This window comes from Setaria italica, chromosome V, assembly GCF_000263155.2.
Source record: "Setaria italica strain Yugu1 chromosome V, Setaria_italica_v2.0, whole genome shotgun sequence".
Lineage (NCBI taxonomy): Eukaryota > Viridiplantae > Streptophyta > Magnoliopsida > Poales > Poaceae > Setaria > Setaria italica.
In genome coordinates, this window is record NC_028454.1 from 40,585,054 (window position 1) to 40,605,556 (window position 20,503).

At 44.2% G+C, this 20,503-nt stretch overlaps 2 protein-coding genes across 2 annotated transcripts; one reads left to right on the forward strand and one right to left on the reverse strand.

The window, feature by feature from the left end:
• The first annotated feature begins 6,693 nt into the window (after nt 1-6,693).
• LOC101762326 (abscisic acid receptor PYL5) lies at nt 6,694-7,317 on the forward strand. The gene has a single exon (XM_004970398.1). The coding sequence runs from the start codon at nt 6,694-6,696 to the stop codon at nt 7,315-7,317; it is 624 nt and encodes a 207-aa protein (XP_004970455.1).
• A 1,473-nt stretch (nt 7,318-8,790) lies between these two features.
• LOC101762733 (selT-like protein) lies at nt 8,791-12,328 on the reverse strand. Its single transcript, XM_004970399.2, has 4 exons — nt 12,067-12,328; nt 11,896-11,966; nt 10,178-10,493; nt 8,791-9,270 (listed from the first exon to the last, which is right to left on the reverse strand). Exons 1-4 carry the CDS (start codon nt 12,241-12,243, stop codon nt 9,073-9,075), a joined length of 762 nt encoding a protein of 253 aa, XP_004970456.1. The 5' UTR covers nt 12,244-12,328; the 3' UTR covers nt 8,791-9,072.
• Nucleotides 12,329-20,503: the final 8,175 nt, after the last annotated feature.

The following is a 20,503-nucleotide window of genomic DNA, read 5'->3' on the forward strand; positions in this document are numbered from 1 at the left end:
CGGATGCGGAGACAGTTGGGCACTACTGCAGGGCGTGGATCCTGCACCTATTTGCCTGCGTTCTTTTCCCAGACGCTACAGGTGACACTGCGTCTTGGATGTGGATCCACTACCTCACTGACTGTCACCAGGCACGTCTTTACAGTTGGGGATCAGCTGTGCTGTGTTTTCTATACCGGCAGCTGTGCGAGGCGTGCCGTCGGACTGCGGACTCCGCGTCAGTTGGTGGGTGTGTCTATCTATTGCAGTTATGGATGTGGGCCCGTCTTCCTGTTGGTCGTCCCGAGATTATGCCGCATCGACCGTGGTTCCCAGGTGAGATGCCGAGACGGCAGCCGACATGGGCATATATTTGGGATCAAGTTAAGGTTAGCCATACGAGGTTGGACCGCGCGTACCTGGATTACATCAACGAGATAGACACGCTCACGGCTCATAGTGTAAGTGAAATTTTTTTTAACATGCTTTGTAATCTTTTAGTATAACAACTAACATCTTGTTTTGTCATGTTGCAGGTAAATTGGCAGCCTTACCAAGGAGAGGACGCACTTCCTTTTACCCTTAGCTTTGTGTGTGGGTTGGACGAAGATCTTTACAGGATGAAGTGCCCTCTTATATGCTTCTATGCTGTCGAGTACCACCTGCCGGATCGAGTAGCACGGCAGTTTGGGATGAGGCAGATTTGGCCACTACCGGCGACCTCCACTAGTGTGGAGTTACATAAGTAAGTCTTTTCGTATTTGAATTATTTCAATACCAGTAACTAAATATTGCCTAGCAGTAACATGTAACGTGACGTGCAGCGTGGATCGTAAGAAGAAACGGAAGGTCTCCGAGTGGGCCGTGTTCCACCAGGCGTACATTGACGATTGGGAGGACTTCGACGAAAACGTGGACGAGAACGACGAGCCGCACACAAACAGTGAGTACAGGCAATATCAGACTTGGTACCAAGGTGCGACGCGTCACAGGCTGAGGGCAGCGTGGACGGAAGATGACTACGCCGATATCCACTCATCCGACGATGAAGACACGGTGTACGATCAGAGTACTCGTGCTAGAAGGCAGGTGGAGGCAGGACCAATCCTGGATAGGATGGTAAGACAATTGCTTCACTTTTCTATGTTCTATGTTAAGTTACTTAGAGATTTAGTTAGTTAGATAAGGACTTAGTGACCATCTGACTTAATCATTTAGTCATTTAGCGACTTAGTGTGTAAGTAAGGTAATGACTAAATCATTTATTGCTTTAGTGACTTAGTCATTTGTTGCAGGGCCGTACCCTCCAAAGCTCGGTTAGAGATATAGAGCATTTCCGTCCTAGAGTTACGGACCCCGAGACGCGGAGCTTCCTAGAGGTAAGTCTCAAATTATTCTTTCTAATACTTTATTAATATGTTACATTCTTCTTTTGTGTAACTAGTTTTTACTACTGCAGCGACTGTCAAATCGGCTTCGCCGTGCCGCTGTTCGTTGTGGTTGCAGGACTGCCACGACGCGAGACGTGCACGTTCCATCCCTATGCGAAGGAGGCATCGGTACGTCTAGCCAAGGCCCCTCAGGTTCGAAATCAATTGCATCCGAGGAAGAGGACGACGACGATGAGCAGAGGGCCGAGGAGGTTGGCCCGTCTCAACTCCAGGAGGCTCCCTTGACTCAGCCTACACAGGTTGTAGGCACTAGACTACGTCGTCCACGTTCTCCTTATACTCCAGGCACCGACGCCCTTGGTCACAAGGGTAAGGGTAAGACTAGGAGGCAGTGATGGTTCTTATTGTGAACTTTGTATTATATGGACTATTTGTATATATGGACTTTCATTCTGAACTATTGTGGATTCTATTATGAATGTGTCATATGCTTGTGTCATATGCTTCTATGCTTGTATGTTTGTATTTATGTTCACTATTTATCTCGCAATTTTGTATGGATTGCATCAAAAAGTAGGGGAAATTCTGCCGAAATTTCGCTAACAAGTACCATTTTTATTTTCTGCGGATATTTCACTAGACTACGACTTTGAAATGCATTACATCGCAAAATAAACATAGGTCATCTACAAATTGCGTGTCCATACTTAAAGTGCATTATTACATGACAACATAATAAAAGTCTCACAGTAGAAAATATTGTTCATAAATAAACCATAGAACTAGAACCTAAATATGGCTACTGAGTGCAACGAGGCCACTTTCCCTTCCTTAAGGCATCGGGATTCTCCTCAACCGCTCCTTCCACTCGGCGTGCCCCCTCAAGCTTCTTCTCTCTCTCCTCCCTGTTCGCAGCAACCCGCCTCCTTTCCTCCTCTTCCTTGTGCTCCTTTTCCGCAGCCTCCTCTATGAGCCTCTTCTCGTACACCTCCTTCCTCTCTGCATCCCAGCGCATCATATACTCCAAAAACTCCTTGTCTTCAGGATTGATCTCAGTGTCGATCCACTGCTCAAAATCACATAGCGGTGGAGGGGTCTACAACAAATGCAATTGTTATAAAACAAAAAAATTATGGACAATAATTATAAGACGACAACAATTCCTTACCAACATGTTAATGCGGCGCTGATGAAGTGTAGGTTCAAACGCAAAGTTGGAACACATCCAATACCTCTGCCTATACGTGGCATGTTCTTCGTACTTGGTTACCTTGCAAGGATCGCTGCAAAAGCACATCGGCACTGGAACACCACTAGGCAGAGGCAATGGATCGAACGCATTTCCGATCTTCTTTGCGCCATAACTACAATTTAGTTTATTTCGTTCTATGAATCAAACGCACTTAACAATAAACCTACAATTAAGATTTTTTCATTTGATCCACAACAATGAGCATATAACATAACTACGTGCGCTGAGATTACCTTAGTTTCTTAGCTTTTCCACGCCTCGGCATCCTACATTTGCATGAAACCCTAAGTTCAAAAATGCAACAAATATATAGCGAATCGATGTGAAAAAAAGGTACGAGGGAGAGAGGATACCTTGCTCTTCAGTATCCACGGATCAAATGAAAGTTTCCTAAGCTACAATGTCGATTCGTAGTCTAGGGCGAAGTAGGGAGAGTAAAAACCCGAAAGAGTGGAGAAGAATGAGGAGGAACTCTCGGGCAGGAAGAAGGGGGCGGTATATGTAGGGAGGCTTGGCGCCAGGGAGGCTGGCGCCAAGCCTCGACGCCACGTCAGGGGGCCGACGCCACGTCGGAGGCGCGGTGGGGGGACCTTGGCGCCAGGATGCCTAGCGCCAAGACGTTATACCTTGGCGCCAAGCTAAGGGTCCATTTTCGGAATTGGTTTCGCCAGGGGCCTATTTGTGAAAAAATTTCGCGAAAAGGGCCAAAATAAAAAAAAGTCGGCCTGGCTGCCTGTCGAGAAAGAAAAAAATTATAAAAAAGGAAAAATAAGAAGAACTGCTGCACACGGTGAGTGGTGACTTTTGCGCGGCCATTTATCGCAGCTGGCGATTTTCCTGAGGGTTTCAATGAGTGATGCAATTTTGGTTGATTCGTAATCCAACCGATGTTGTTATTAGATGAGTAGAGTGATGCGATATATTGTTCGCGTGTTGATGTTCCAAAGTAGCTATGCTATGCCTAGCCCAAAGGCCACAGCCCATAAGTGTAGTGGCTTACCATCATAGGAGTCTATAGCAGCTTCATTCTTTACCTAAATTTTTGCTAAATGTACTACATTATTCTTCCTATAATTTTGGTGATAATAATTTTATTCTTCCTATAGTATAACTTTGGGGGTTCTTATATACTTCTCAAGTCTTAAATTCATGAAGATTTGACTAAGATCACCTGGTCAAACTTTTGAAAATTTTGACTATTGATAGCTTAGAAAATACTTAGTTCAAAAATATAATATCGGTAGATTTTTCTTAAACAACACTTTTATAATCCTATACATTTTTAGACATTATAAGTATGTTTTAATAGAAAAATGATGGCCAAAGATGCACCTCGAAGACTAAGAAAGGAAAAGTCATCACATATTTTTACTAGAGGGAGTAATTCTTAAGGTGTTTAACGGTATACTTTTTTTATTATTCCAGCATGCACTTTTCATTTTTCTAACAATACATTTTAATTCGTTCAATAGTATATTTCAATCATTTGATACTACATTTCATTATTTTGACATTACATTCCAACCGCTCCTCTAGATTTTTGAGAGTTTTATGTCATGTTTTTCTTTGAATTGCTTCCCATATATAATTTGAATTTCACTCATTGAAGATTTTGAATTTAAAATATGATCATTGTGTATATATATCTGGTATTTAATTTCCTCTTGTGTTATATTTAACTACAAAATTTACAAGAAACGACATCATAGACCATTTATTTAGTTGTGAAGGCCCAACAGTGTGGACATTGGACATCGATTTTCTAAGATAGAGATTGTGGGCCAAGATATTCACTACTTGCTGATTTAAGGCCCAATGAAGCTTACTATATGAAAAGGCTCCTAAGATGTAAAGTCAGATGATATTATCTCATCCAGAAGCTTGCTCATGAGCATGACCTTGTGCTATCCGATGGCTACTTCTCTTTGACCTTATGTCAAAGGAATTGGTTTCGTGTAAGAGATATTGGAATATGTTTACGTCAAAAAAATTGGTTTCATGCGAGAGATACGGGAATAGGTCATAGCCAACTGGCAATGCCTAGATAGAGGCTCCCATAGCAAGCACCGCGTGCTCGACTACTAAATCCCATCCACATTCATCCCCTCTCCTCTACCCAACGATCTCCTTATCTTCACATTCCTTGTGTGCTTTGCCTATTCGGTCGCCGTTTCCTCATCAACTATTGCTTCCACCCGCCAAGCCCACCTCCCCACCGCCTTTAGTGCCTCCTTTTTGCTTGCTCATGAGCGTGACCTTACCCTATTCGATGGCTACTTCCCTCTAACTTTGCATCAAAGGAATTGGTTTTGTGCAAGAGATATGTGAGTGAGTGGCATCCAATTGGCACCGCCTAGGCGGAGGCTCCCTCAACAAACACTACGTGCCCAACTACTAAATTCCATCCAGATTCATCCCCTTCCCAACCTGGCGATCTCCTTATATTCACCTTCCTTGTGTGCTTTGCCCATCCTCTCAGCAATTGCCCCCATTGACCATTGCTCCCACACGCCAAGCCCACCTCCCCACCATCTTCAGCGCCTCTCCAACATCATCACTGTCCACCATACCATCCTGTTGTTGTCATCTCCATAGCCAGTGGAGACTCATCACCCCTTCCCCCTGTTTCAAATTGTGTTTGCTGTTAACCTCTTCGACAACGCTTCTTCATCATCAACTCTTTGGATCTGAAGCTCCTTCGTCGTTTTGGCTCGGTCCCCTCCTCCACGCTCCATCACTACCAAACCAAACACCTCCCAGGCTATCCGTAACCCTAGTAAGCCACCAAAGCCCCCTCTCCCCTTTCAAATCCTGCATTACTAGATCCCATCTCAAACCCTAACAACACAAAAGACTTGTTCACTATCAGATCATCACTGCTTGTTGACTGGAATAAAAGGTTTGTTTTTATTCTTTGTTCATCTCTATTCTTGCTTGTTCCATTCCCCTTACTTCCATAATGAGTGCACTCTCATGTAAGGAAAATGAGAGGCCTCTAGTTGTAGTTTTTCCAATTATTTAAGCACTTAATTTCTTTTCTTTTCTTAAATTTCTACAATTGTCACAGCTATGTGTTAAGGTTAGTTTGTAGTGCAAGTATACTTGAATTAGGTACATTTTACATAAACCACTTACAATAGAATAACTTACCATAAACATCCATATACTACCATATCTGAAGCGATCACTAAAAATCAAATGGCACACAATCAAAGTGTTAAAAAGTACCATGGGCTAGGCAGTGGTCATTCTCCCGCCTAGCGTCTAGACGTTGCCTAGGTGAGGCTATGCATCTGTACTTTTTATAGGTTGCTAGACTAATCCTTTGATGGATAAAGGAAATTTGGTAAATTAATACAAAATTTGAAATTACCATGCATTAACAAGTTATGTATGTGACCATAATTCCTCATTTCCATGTTTATCTATCCCACTTTCAAGCACTCATCAAGTCCTGAACCACTCGAGGTGAAAAAAAAGGCCTAGACAAACTGTCAAGGTGCTAGGAGAGACGGTGCCACTCCACCTAGTGCCTAGCGGCCTTTTTAAACAGAGCACATAATATAGTCTCTGTTTCCTTCATTAATATTTTTTAAACATCATATTTCACTAGCTTGTCACAAACATAATCATGAGCCCCAAACTAGCATCAAGCCTCCTATATTCTATTTCGAGCAACCAAGAAGTGCACGAACTTGCTCATCTCATTTTGTTTTTTATCAGCTCAATCCGACCCTTTTAGACACTCACTCCACACCATCCGTTAGAACCTAGAAAGTCAAAACTCTCTCATCCCAAAATTTCACTGACTATTCCTAGCCTAGATCTCTAGAGTATACCTTAGTTATCGCATCAACTTACCCAACCACACAGTAACAATAGAGGGATTGACTTAGTAGGATAAAAATTAATGTAACAACCACACGGTCTCCATTTAACATGCAACCATCCATTTTGCTTTCAAACATATATAGCACCTCCATGTGGCTATTAGTCTTTTTGTTCATCCCTCTTAACCAAAGCTCCATCTCTTTTCAGAGAGAAATAAGTCGGTCAACAACACCTGATAAGATGCCGTACGCAACCACAAGGACGTCGCCGCAGCAGCATAGCCGTATCACCACCAACGGAAGGGTTGTGTCAATGTGCCCGGGGCACACGGAGGTGCCAGGAGAGGTGGCACGGCACCACGAGCATGTGGTAGCCGCAGGACAATGCTGCTCGGTCATGGTGCAGACAATTGCAGCACCAGTGGATGCGGTGTGGTCACTTGTGCGGCGCTTCGACCAACCACAAGAATACAAAAGCTTCATCAGGAGTTGTCGGCTCGTGGATGGTGACGGCACCACGGTGGGATCAGAGCGGGAGCTGATTGTCCAATCTGGACTGCCTGCCAACAGCAGCCGTGATCGGCTCGAGATCCTAGACGACGCACTGCGGGTGATCAGCTTCAAGATCCTAGGTGGCGAGCACCGCCTCTCCAACTACCGCTCGGTGACCACCGTACATGAGGCCACATCATCGGATGGGCCGGTTGCAATGGTGGTCGAGTCCTACGTGGTGGATGTACCACCGGGGAACACAGCCCAAGAGACATGCGTTTTCACGAACACTATCATTCGGGCCAACCTCCAGAACCTAGAACGCAAGGTTATGGGTCGGCTCGCAATGGCAGCGCCACACCAGAACCACTGATCCATACCAAGCCGGCCAGCAGCCGTACACCATCACAGTTAGCTTGCCGGTTTCTTTGGGGCTTCATGAAAAATGAAAAAATGATACTGCGTGTACTTTACAATTTCGCAAAATAAAAAATAAAAAATGGTATTGTAGTTCTCTTTAAAATTTGAGGTTGTTCTCCTTTTGTTATATATACTCTAATAAAAAGCAAAGTGTTGTATGGATACATTTAGTAATATTAAAACTGGTATTGTATATATTTGTGTGTATCTTTTCTTCTATAACAATACTTCCAGAATGGTAGGACTAACTAGATAATCTGCATGTTCTTGGGCCTTTTTCTTTATTTTTTTTTGAATGGAATATATAGTTTAGTCTAATTAACAACCAGCGGTGACTGTTCGCCAACGGACGGGGCGAGGCGCCGCGGTGCATGTTGCAGATGGCTTGCCCGCTCGCGCTTCGGATGTCAGTGTGTGGCCGTGTGTTATGCCTGAAGGGTGCGGGCACATTGGTATCGTCTAATAAGCGGTCTCATGCATTGACATGTAATCTTGAGACGACTCAACAGACAACCCGTACAATGAGTCGTCTTATAAATTGTCTGGTAAAGCTATATAATTCCTTAATTTATGCATATAAAAAAATAAATATTATGAGTTGCATAGCATCAACAACTCGTACAATGGTTGTTGAGTTGTCTCGTAAACCTAAAATTTAGCTCATTAGGTGGTTGTTTCACGAAATAACGATCTTTTTTCTCTCTCCTCGCTCTCTCTCTCATCATAAAAAAGCTCATTAGGTGGTTGTTTCGCGAAACAACGATCTTTTTTCTCTCTCCTCGCTCTCTCTCTCATCATAAAAAATCATCTACGTAGTACTGCATGAGATGACCTATGAGACCATACCTGCAGAACTCCGAGAAATCCCTTGGCCGGCCATTCTTTTCGTGTCTATATATAGGCATAGACATCCCAAGCTTGGACACGCGTTTCATCGGACATGTCTGCTAATTTAGGGGGCGTTTCATCGGACATGTCTTCTAATTTAGGGGGTGTTTGGTTCCATGGGGATGAAGTTTAGTCCTGTCACATCGGATGTTTAGATACTAATTAGGAGTATTAAACATAATCTAATTACAAACAAATTACACGGATGGAGTCTAATTCGTGAGACAAATCTATTAAGCCTATTTAGTCCATGATTTAACAATGTGGTGCTACAGTAACCATTTGCCAATGATGGACTAATTAGGCTTAATAGATTCGTCTCGCGAATTAGTCTAGAGGTTCTGCAATTAGTTTTATAATTAATTTATGTTTATTCTTCCCAATTAGCCCATGGTATCAAACACCCCCTTAGCCTTGTGAACCTACAACATTGAGCAACTGAGCACCGTGATGATCATCAATGGAGACAGGATGGCTGACAAGACGAGTAGGAGCAAAGAGCACTTGCTTCCTCTCCATCTTCGTCTGTTTATGAAGATTTGAAATAAAAATGCCGCGATATATATTTTATATTGCTTGCTACATCATTTTTTATGACTCCATGTTCATAAATAGAGATACTCCAGTACTTTGCGGTCTTTGTATAGTTGACCTGCGTTCCGCATGCTCCTCTGAACCAGGTTACTGAACCGAGCGAGCATACTCGTTAGCAGGCTGTGCAAACTCCGGTAGTCTGCAGGGAGTTGGGCGCAAGCCTGGCATCTGCTTCAGTTATTACATAGACATGGTCTAAAATGTACATAAGTGAGGAAAATAAAGCCTAGAGTTCATCATCTAAGACCAGATCTTTTTCCAGATTTTCCTCATCCTGAGAATCTGGTATCGTGTCACCAATGAGCTCCTGAGAATCCGGTGTCCTGTCACCAATGAGCTCCTGAGGATCCAGTATCCTGTTGCCGATGAGCTCCTGTAGCTCAATCTCACTGGGAAACCTCTGCTGAGACAGTTTTGAGAAAACCTGAAAAATGGAGCAAAACGCTAGCATAAGCATGGCATATTCAAATTGGCTGCATAAGAAAATCAGTTTAGGAAAAGTAAAAATTATGAACAGTTCAAACTATGAGAAGAAGATTAAGGTTATAGTTCCATTTAAAGAAGAACTGGGTCTATGATTGCACATCATAGACTGGTATGAATGGTCCAGAACTCCAGATGGATTGCATAAGAAAATAAACTTCCTTAATAAGCTTGCAGTTTCATATGAAGGGGAAACCTATGATTGCAGGTTGCAGGCCATTTATGAAACACCATTCACTTGTCATTTAGAAACAGGCTAGCCTATCAAGGCATCTGCTATTACTGACTCAACAAATTCCCCTACTTCTTGGTTTGTTATATTTACAGTACCGATTCCAATCTCATTGTTGACAATTACTATAGTACTGCACATAGCATAAGGGCAATCATAGCGCACTTCAGTAACGATGACGTAGTAAAATTTGGACAGATTAGTACTTAGATTCCAAGAGTGAGAGAAAAGCACAGGTGTGGGTACAAACAAACACAACAAACATGCTCTCTCATCTCTTCTAGGATAACTCGTCTCTTTTTGCAGAGTTTTGCTACCAACAACTGATAATCGTGCCACAGTATGAAGACATTATGAGTTAACGTGAGTACATGACCTGACCTCTGCATTTTAATGCAGGGATTCAGCAAGAGAATCTAGTTTAACTCAGGTCTTACTTTAATATTGAAGGGTTCCGAAATGTTATTAGCTTCTATCAAGAGGAAATAAGAACAACTCACTGAAGGAAAGCAGATATAACTCAAAACGCTTTATGAGAAAATATAACGTTGCAAATAAAACAAAAGTAACGCTAAATAATATTGCACCAGGTTAGGTATATTTATGGGAAACCTACCAATTGTCCATTGCAATAAACTTCAAAGGCACCAGAACTCTGTAGAAATGACTGAGCAAAATTGCCAAACAGCCAGATTGATGCCATGGTTCCAAATCTATTAGCACGCAGTGAGTAGTACCATGGAGGCGGAACCATTCCGAATCTAGGGAAGATTTGATCACCAGCCATTAGTGTTGCCATGGCTCCAACTTGAAGAAGAGGAACAGCTTTGCTGAGTGCACGTTTGGGGAATGGTGGAGGATAATTTTCCAACACAACATGAATCCCAGGAAATGAGGTTTCCAGCATCCGCTTCATGGTCATTGCAGTCCCCCTACAGAATTTGACTTGAAATCAGCAATCTACCTTATACAGCCAATCCGTAGGAGGGGCAACTAGGCAAGGGAAAGAAAATTTAGTCATTCATTCAGGATCAAAGCATGATGGCTTTTCTTTTTTGGAAGAAAAATCATGATAAAAAGTAAAGAAAATTACAGAAACAAAACTGCAAAGATACTATTACATTCCAGTAGATTTTTATTGTAGCATGTGGATAAAGTGGTTTTGCACCAATATATGTACACCTTTTATAATACCGAAGGAAGGTTCAATGTTCTTTTTAAGGGATGGCATGAGAAGATACATTCAACACCTTTTTATTAAATTATTCTTAGCTACAAGAAGAACACAAGGGGGCATGGAATGAAGAAATTGTATACAGATGCAAGTCCGTTCTACTTTTTCTCATTTTAACTTTTTCTAACAGAAGTACAGAACAGTATGAACCATCAAGGCCAAAAACCCCAGTCAAGTTCATAAAAAAGTTATAATTCTTGTTAACCAATTGCTGTTTCTGGATCAAGTAGTTGTGCATTGCAATTACTGTTTTACCTGGCTTTTACAACCCATATAATCCAACAGCATAGTTGGATGCAAATAAGATCAGGAAGGAGAGTTATAACTAAGAAGTATTCCATTCCCTAGAGTGTAGTCAATGTTTTATGGACTCAGAGAAATTTTGTAGATATAACAGTGTCTTATGTTCACAACAGGTTGAAGAACATGAATAGATGAGTTGAATTGTTGAAAACCAGCAATTAAGGGTATATGAGCGAGATGAATGCATGGAAATCAGTAGCCTGGCTAGCTGGTATCTGCTGGAAGAATGTCTAACACAATCATCAGCTATCGTTAGATTGTCTTAAAAGAAAACAGCCAAAAGTAAGCCAGGAACAGAACTTGTGACATAATACCAATTTTCAGCTCTCTTTGACGACCTAATACTGATTTCTGTTCTCTTTGAAGACCTACTTAAGAAATTTAGGCATGGCTCCTAGGCATAGTGATCTTAGCCCTGCCCAAGGTCATTCCCAAGATGCTAATACATTTGAGACCTGAGATCATCACAAGGCTCCAAGAAAGACAAGCTTAATTGTCACGTGGTGGCATGGGGAATTGTACAATGCAAATCCCAGATGGGATTTAGCTGCAACAGTGGTACTGAAAGCCTAGATTTCAGTATGGTCAACGGCGTTAACCATGCCTGCATAAGTGCATAACTTATACGACCTTCCAGCCTAGTAAATCAACCAAACTCTCAAGGATTTGATCCCCCAGTCAGTAACTACTAACCAAGTACCACCACTATTTCCCTCAAAAAAGTACCACCCCTATCGATTCCTTCAGCTCCATACCAATTCGGCAATTCAACAGTAACAATATGTGCATAGAATCACCTGTACGAGCAGGAGGCGCAAAATTTCAAGTCGACGGTGGTACCGGAGCCAGGTACATCCACCTGCGGCTCCTGAGATGGAGTGAGCCGGAACAAAGCACATGACTCGCGTCAGTTAAAATTATTAGATCGGACACCAAATCACTGATTCAGGTGCCGGACCGATACTAACCGCCTGTGCAGAAGCGTCGGCGGCGGAGGGGTCGCCGGGCTGGAAGGCGTCGGGGGTCGAGCCCGACTGGTGGTCGGGTTTGGGGGCCGCCGGCGGCAGCGGCGCGAAGAGGGTAACGACGTCGGAGCAGAAGAGGAGGATGGGGAGGCCCAGGAGCACGAGCTGGACGCGGTCCATCGCGGCTGCGCTCCTCCTCTGCTCCTCCTCTTCCTCTAGGGGAAGAAGAAGAAGAGAACTGCCGAAAGGGAACGGAGACGAGCCGACGACCACAGACAGGAAGCTAGGAATTTTGACGCAGTGGGCCGGGCTAAAGGGTCGAGTCTTCGGCCCGGTACGGAAGGAAACACGGGAGGGAGGGAGAGGCCAGAACGCTAGGCCCGACTCGTTTACCCAGTCTTGGCCCACTAGTCAGGTTGGAGTGAGCAGCTCTCGGATCGGCCTAACCTTCTGACCCGGCCCAAAGAGAAAATCAGAGAGAGATCTATCTACCTGAAGAACACAAGCAAGGGAGCAATCAAGGCCGTGTTTAGTTGGGGAATTTGGGAGGTGCCAAATTACTGTTACAGCACTGTAGCACACTGTAGCGTTTCGTTTGTATTTGTGAATTATTGTCCAAATATTGACTAATTAGGCTTAAAAGATTCGTCTCGCAAAGTACAACAAAACTGTGCAATTAGTTTTTAATTTCATCTACATTTAGTACTCCATGCATGTACCGCAAGTTTGATGTGATAGGGAATCTTCTTTTTGCATAGTGTCAAAGTTGGGAGTTGGGAGTAACTAAACATGGCCCAAGTGAGCTGTGCCTCTCCAAAAAAAAAAAAGTGAGCTGTGAGCGATCTCATCAGGACTTGACTTTACTCAGCCGATGAGCCGAACCACACCGATGGTTTCACGGACCTTGCCCTTTTGCCGATTTATCATCACCGTGACGATAGTCGATACACAAGCTGAAGTCGCGTTATACAGTGACCGGCACGGCCCAACCGACGCGAAACGCGATCGACAAGCGTACGCCCGTTCACACGGGCTGACAGCACTGTGTGCTACTGCTACTACTATCTCACTCACATGGTCCACAGTCACGTCCAGTAACCGTACACGGTCACCTCGCGCAGGCAGCAGCAGCAACGGCCGTTTCGTACCACGACGCCGCGATTACACAGCAACCGAGCACCCTCGTGACAAGAGAGCCGCGATTAGACTGCAGCAGGCACCAGTCATTTTTTTAATTTTTTAATTTTTTCTTTTACGATTTTGTTGAAATAAATAGTAGAGGAAAAAAATAGCAAATATGGACGTATGCCACCCGATGAAATGACTCCCGTCATTTGAACTGACGGTAAGAAAAGTTACCAACAGCTGAAACGACGGTATCTGTGCAGGGCGCCACGTCGTGAGGAAAACCGCTTACCGCCGTGTGAAACGGCGGGCGGCACGCGGACCTGGAGGTCATGGGGCCCACGGAGTTACCGCCGGATAAGATGATGGTAGCTGGTTATCGTCGGATGAAGCGGCAGTAACAGCCTGCCGCCGATTCAAATGGCGGGAACAGGAAGATACCGCCGCGACGGTAGGCGAACCACCCTTTAAAACCCGAAGAACGGTCGGAGCCGGGGCGCGCCGCTTCATTCGGGAGGAGAGAAAGAATGAGGAGAGGAACCGAGAGAAGAGAAAGAAAGAAAGGGAGGGAGAGGAGAGGAGAGGGGAGGAGGGTGGAGATTAAAGCGAAGATCCGGCTTCGCTTCGCTTGAGGTATTATTTGAAATCTTGCAGTTTATCTTAACTGGTAGTTAGTAGATGTAGTAGTCGATATGATATATAAATGGTGTAATGTTAAGTATTAGATGAAATCTAGGTGTACATATGAGACATAGACAAATATTAGTTTGTCAATATACTAGTATTAGCTTAGTTATTTTGGTTATAGTAAAATTAGTTTGTTGATTTATTTAGATAAATTTAAGATTAATATTATTAGCAATGCATGACTTATAATTTTATATAGTTATTCAGAATGTAAGTGTTTTTGGGTTAGTTCAAATTAATAACATTTAGTAATAATGTCTGTTCGTGTATAACTTTATATAGTTTTTGAAATGTAGGTGTGTTTAGGGTTAGTTAAATTTAGTAATATTTAAGTAATAATTTCTCTTGATGTTGTGTATATTGACAGGGTAAAGTAAAAATATTTTTTTGATATATTTAGAGAACTCTAAAATTAATATTATTAGCAATGCACGAGTTATAATTTTTTATAGTTTTTTAAATGTAGGAGTTGTTGGAGTTAGTTAGAATTAATAACATTTAGTAGTAATATCTGTTCATGTCATATATATTGACAGGCTGTTGACGCCGGATTTCGTCACCAGTAGAATCGGCGCCAAGGAGAAAAGAGATCGGAGAAGTACAGTTGGGAATCGGTCAAATGATGCTATAATGCGGAATCGGCTGGCAGCTTTTGCTTCGCTTCAGGATGAATGCGCCAGACTCCCAATCGGCAATCCTTTGCCGATGAGAAATCGGCCGATCAGGAAGATGGACTAATTGGGCCTGTATGGGCTTGGAAAGGGATGGAAGGATAAGGTGGAGGTCAGCCCACGAAGCGAGGGGTAACTAGTTTAGCACGAATTGTGCTTGTAGATATTTGTTTTCTGTTTGAATTAGAGATAGAGTTCTAGTCGGTTAAGAAGTTATCTGTACGGGGCTATAAATAGCTACCTTTGTAAATCTGTAAACAATCAAAAAATCAATACAACAAGTTACTTTCTTCTTCGTACTTACTTTCGAGCAGGCGACTTCGCCATTACTTTTTCTTCTTACGAGTTCGTGCGGGTTGGCAGGGCTGCATCATCTTGATCTCCGGTCGATTCTGTAAGTTCCGCTTATCGAGTAATATCTAAGCTTTAACTTCCGGCGCATCGCTGCTGTTTCGTTTAGATGTATTCATCAGTTATCGATATCAACTAGATTCATAGGTTTTTACCTGTTTTCCTAGTTTTTATCACCAGTTATCCCGCTAGGAATCGGTAGTATCGGCTTTCATTACTTTCTGTTGTTAGATCCATTCGTTGCCGATTAGATCTTTTCCTAGTGCTATCATCACAAGCTTTGTACCGATTACTTTAGTATTTTTCTGTCTACAAGGCTACAGGGATCGTGCTGTCTTATAGCCGGTTTCATTATCACAGTAAATCGACCGATTCGCCGATAAGCTCCCTCGATCGGAAACTTAGCCGATCGTAGTTTCTGAACCTGACACGTGTTCTTCCTTGCCAATCAACAGGTCAGATTGGCTGGCACGCCGCGTGAACCGCACCAGGGCATTCACCCGAACAGGAGCTAAGCAGATTCTCCCGGGTCGTGTGTCGGTCGCTGGGATTCGGTTGACTGATTTCTAGCGCCAACACAGGCATATCAGAAAGTTTATTTTTTTCAAGTGTTCTATGGTCCGTGGGAGGTTAAATATGGTTTAGAACAGGTAAATTTGTCTGAATTTAAGTTGTTTTGCAAACAATTACCAAGAACAAGAGAGACGACTTGACATCAATATGCATTTGGCTATTTAAGTCTTTCAATCTTGATAAAGATCAAGTTGAGCTGTCTGTTAGGGCTGTAGTGAGGTTTTGAACTGACATAATATTTTGGGAGTTGATGTCGCTTGAAGGAACCCAGAACTAGAGAGCCTATGTAAATGTTGCTACTGAGCACGGTTTACCACTGATATTGTTTGTTGAAGTGTTCCAGAAGATTGAGTCTAGCAATTAGTTGCAAGAAGAAGTCGGTGGTGGGGAAGTTAGAGGCGAGAAAGGTCTGGAGATTACTTATGGGCAAACTGAAGAAGATACTGAACATAGGGTAAAAGAAGGAGATGCAGAGGATAAAGAGGCACCTAGTGAGCCAAATGGCGAGGCTGATGAGGAGGAACACATCCTTGGGTTAGTTGAGCAGGTAGAGAGGGAAGGAGAAAAGCACCTTTGTATCATGGATGATGACTCGTCGGATGTGGATAAGCTAATCTTGTCCCGCAGAACTAGTCAAGTTATGACCATTCGAACCTAACAATCAATGAAGGGGAAAATGTCCTTTGGGAGTATAAGGAGAATGAGGTTTGTATCGGTGTTTTGTACCCTAGTGGGGATGAGGTGAAGTTAGCTGTAAAGTAATGGTCGACTTTATCTTTGCAACGACAATTCAGGATGGTAAAGAGTAACCCAACAATATATGATGTGTGTTGTGTCAAAAATAATTGCTCGTTTAGAGTGCACGCATACAAGGGCAAGTGGAAGGATTACTGGGAGGTGACTAGAGTGGTGGAGCATGAATGCGTGCTGGATGAATTGGAAGCACAATACCGCAGCCTCACTGCTGATTTTGTTGCTCAATACATGTATCCTCAGATAGTTGAGGATGCTGGCTATGAGCCTAAGTTGATTATTTGTGCCATAGAGGAGAAGTTCAAGTACAAAATTAGCTACTACAAGGCTTACCGAGCCAAGCAAAAGGCGTTGGAGATGAAGTGGGGTACATACGAAACATCTTATGATAACCTCCATCCTCTGTTGCACACCATATGCCTGAGGAATCCAGAAAGCTACTACGACCTAAAAGCCTATACCTATGCTCAGAATTCAGTCAAACAGGTTCTGCAGTGGTCATTCTTGGCCTTGGGTCCTTGCATTGAGGCTTTTTAGCGATGTCGCCCAGTCATTTGCATTGATGGTATGTTTTTGACTGGTAGGTATAAAGGCACAATCTTGACAGCTATTGGGTATGACGGTAACAACCAGGTGTTGCCGTTGGCGATCGCCTTTGTCAAGAAAGAGTCTGGAGGTAGTTGGTATTGGTTCCTGGAGAGGGTTAAGCAGATGATTGTGAAGGACGTGGAGGACGTTTGTGTCATTCATGATCAGCACAAAAGTATTCTACAAGCAATCAAAGACCTAATGAATGGAAAAGTGGAACGTCGCAGGACAACATAGTGGCCGGACTTGAAGAGTAGGTGGTGCATGAGGCATATAGGGGTAAACTTTCATAGCCAATTTAAAATTAAGACCCTTATGAAACTGTTCAAATGGCTATGCACCCAGAATCAAGAGAGGAAATTCAATCTACTTTGGAAGAAACTTGATGAACTTACAAAGAAACAATCTGAAGAGCTAGGTAAGAGGTTGGTAAACAGCGAGGCAGACCATCCTTTGTCTCTGGAGGACGTCGGACTGGATGGTCCAAATGTCAGGTGAAGACGGGGTAGGTCCATTAAGACATTCTCGTAGTGGATTGAGCATGAGCTGAAGGAAAAGTGGGCATTATTGTATGACGAAGGAGGTTCTAGGTACGGTATAATAACTACAAACCTAGCTAAGGTGTATAATTGGGTCCTGCGTGGTGTTAGGGGACTGCCCCTTGTTGGTATCATGAAATTCTTCTTATACCACACCATTAAGTATTTTAGGGATCGGTACGCGGTGGCCAATAAGTCAATGGCCGATAATCATAAAATTTATGAATACAAAATGACAGAGTACATGGACAAGGCGATAGAAAAGGCTCGTAAGCATCGTGTTACTAAAGTGGGTGCCGTTGAACACCGCTACGAGGAAGTGGGTGTCCTTCAATGATTTTACGAGCGTTGCGGCTATTGTTGATCTTCTAACGAAGGTCGCGTACTGGGCGTTCAGGCTTTGGATGGAGCCCACGGTGGCCACGGCCTCTAGAGGGCTCTGCCTAACTACCCTCTACTCTGATTTGGCTCGCCTGACTACCCTCTGCTCTGATTTGGCTTGGTCTAGCACACTCAATTCGACTTGGTTGCCTTTGGCTATTGCCATACTGGGAAGAGGTGTGTGGACCGAATGTATCGGGCTTTGTTGATCAAGTTGCTCGTAAACGTGTTCCGCCAGCTGAGCCAGCTGCTAGTGTACTTGGTCTGTGGCATTGTTCGGGTAATCAGGTCGATGGACGCGATAGTGGCAAGAGAAGTATGATGTTGACGCGATTGAACTACTTCAAACGCGTGATCCAAGTTCATGATCGGTAGTTCAGCTGCAAGGAGGCGGCGACACTCTGCTCTTGCAGTGTTTCTTGCTCGCCGTCAATCTCTTTGAGCTTCGGTTTCTCCTCCAACTATGTTGGCGGCAAGCTCATCCTGCGAGACGTCATCTGGGTGACGTTCGAGTCGCGGATTCCTTTATGGTTGCTCTTGATCTTCACTATCTTGCGCAGCAACAATGGCGAGGAGTTCCCGCTCTCGAGAAAAGCTTCCTGAACTCGACGTGATGACCTCTGTGGAGCCATCTTCTTCGTAGATGGGCGACAGAGGGGTACCCTCCTGTTATGGGAGGGTGTCAAGGTGTAGGCGACAAGACGTGACTCGTCGTTCTTGGCAAGAGCAGGTGGCTTCATATTGGACCAGTAGACGAATCTGCCTTGCGGTGTTGATGTAATCACCAGGCCTTGTTGTGGATCTGATAATGGAGTCTCCTCATCTGGACCCGAGTAATAGTCGAAGTTCTCGATCAAATCCGAATTGAATTGTGATCTGGAAAGGGTAGCTTGGTAGGCAGCACCCGAGTTTCGGAGTCCAAATGGGAATCAACTTGTATTGTAGACTAATTCGCACGATGACTCAAGCGCTAGCTTGTGGGAACTAATCCGACAAGTGGGAGAAATCGAGTTGTATTCAGGCTCGTAACCCAAGCCTCTGACTAGGTCAAAAAATTTGTCGAATTTCTCGATGAAATCCTCTAGAGCTTGGTGATGACGGTTGATGTCGTACTGTTTCTTCTCCAGGGTTGGCGCAATGTGGCGGTGAAAGTTTCCAGCGCCGTCTGCGACGCAAATCTAGGAGCTGAAGATGCATATCACGCCCGCTTCGAACACAACGATGGGCTTGATGATGACTTGAGCCATCGAGTTCGCCAGTGGATTTTCAGCGAGAGCCCCTACCCAGCACGCCAGTTGTCGGTGTTTAGACCCGACAACCTACCGAGGGGTACTCGAGGTAGTGTTTAGTGCGTGGGACTCGCCGAGATCAGGAACTCGAAGGTGAACTCGAACACACGATTTAGACATGTTCGGACCGCTTAGATCGTGTAATACCCTACGTCCTGTTTGTTGGTTGTATTGTATTGGATTGAACTTGTTTTACCGGGGTAGGGTTACAGGTCGGTTGTTTACAAGAATACTAGTTGGATTCGACTAGTAAGTCCTACTCTAATTGCTACGAGTAATTTTCTAATCCTCGACTAGTTCTTATCCTCCACGTAGGCCACACCGTCCTGCAACGTGGTCTCCATGTCTAACATGTCTCGGTGTACAGCCTTGTACATAAACCTTCTGGTGGGCCCATAGATGTATGTACAACACTAACTTTATATTTTTTAACTTAGAGAAAAATAATAAAAAAATTTAGTTGAACTTATAGATAGCCATTTCAAACAGTAGACATTTCAACCAGCTATTGCCGTTTGAAACGGCGGTAAGGACCTAGCCGCTGCCACGTAACCAAACGCCGTTTCAACTGGCGGTAGGGGTCTAATTCTACTAACTTTTTGCTCAAGTATTTATTTCTACAAATTTGTAAAAGAAAAAATAAAAAAAATTCAGTCACCAGCACCACCAACCCAATCATTCGAGAGCCCAGCCGGCCGGACCCCCACCCTTTGGCGATGCAGCACCAGCATCGCAGCCGCGCCCGAATTCAATCCGGCCGCAAGTGCACGGCACTGGTTGTCCTCCGCGCGCCAAGAATCGGCTGTAGCTCCCGTACTACCGGAGTGACGCACCCTGCCGGGCACGGAGGGGCAGGAACAGTGCCCCCGTTTTACTATCGCGCACATGGCTGGCTCTCCTGCTCCTCCGGTGGCCGGACGAGCTCGCGAGCGCCGCCGCGGACACCGGCTCGATCGGGGTCCTGCTGACCTTTCGCGAGAAACTAGACGACGGGACGGTAGATTTTGGTGCGCCGCCTCCGGTCCTTCCTGCCGTTTCTTCCATGAGCTGCAACGGCACCTGCATGGACCTTCACCTTGATCTGTCTGACATGTTAAAATGGCAAAGCGGAGGATATGGGTTCCCTTACACGTTGCATCTAAAGAGGGATGGCCAATGATTAGGGAGATTTTGGTAGAGGACGAGTAGATAAATTAGTAGGCGAACAGTGTTGCGCCCTGCGTGCATGATGGCATCCGAGGAAAAAGGGATGTACAGTGGAGCCCCGGCCAGCGGCAACAGCAGCTAGCCTGCTGCTTTTAAGCAAAGGTTTGGTACAGACCAGATACACAGATAGGACCTTCCTCTCGCCGAGATCCCAATTTTCATAGCCAGATACGAGCCCACGACTGGTTGGTTAGTTGGCCGTCACCTGCCGGAAACTGATCAGATCACCAGCCTCCTCCAGTCCCTGTCCTGCCTGGGCCTGTACTGTACGCACAGG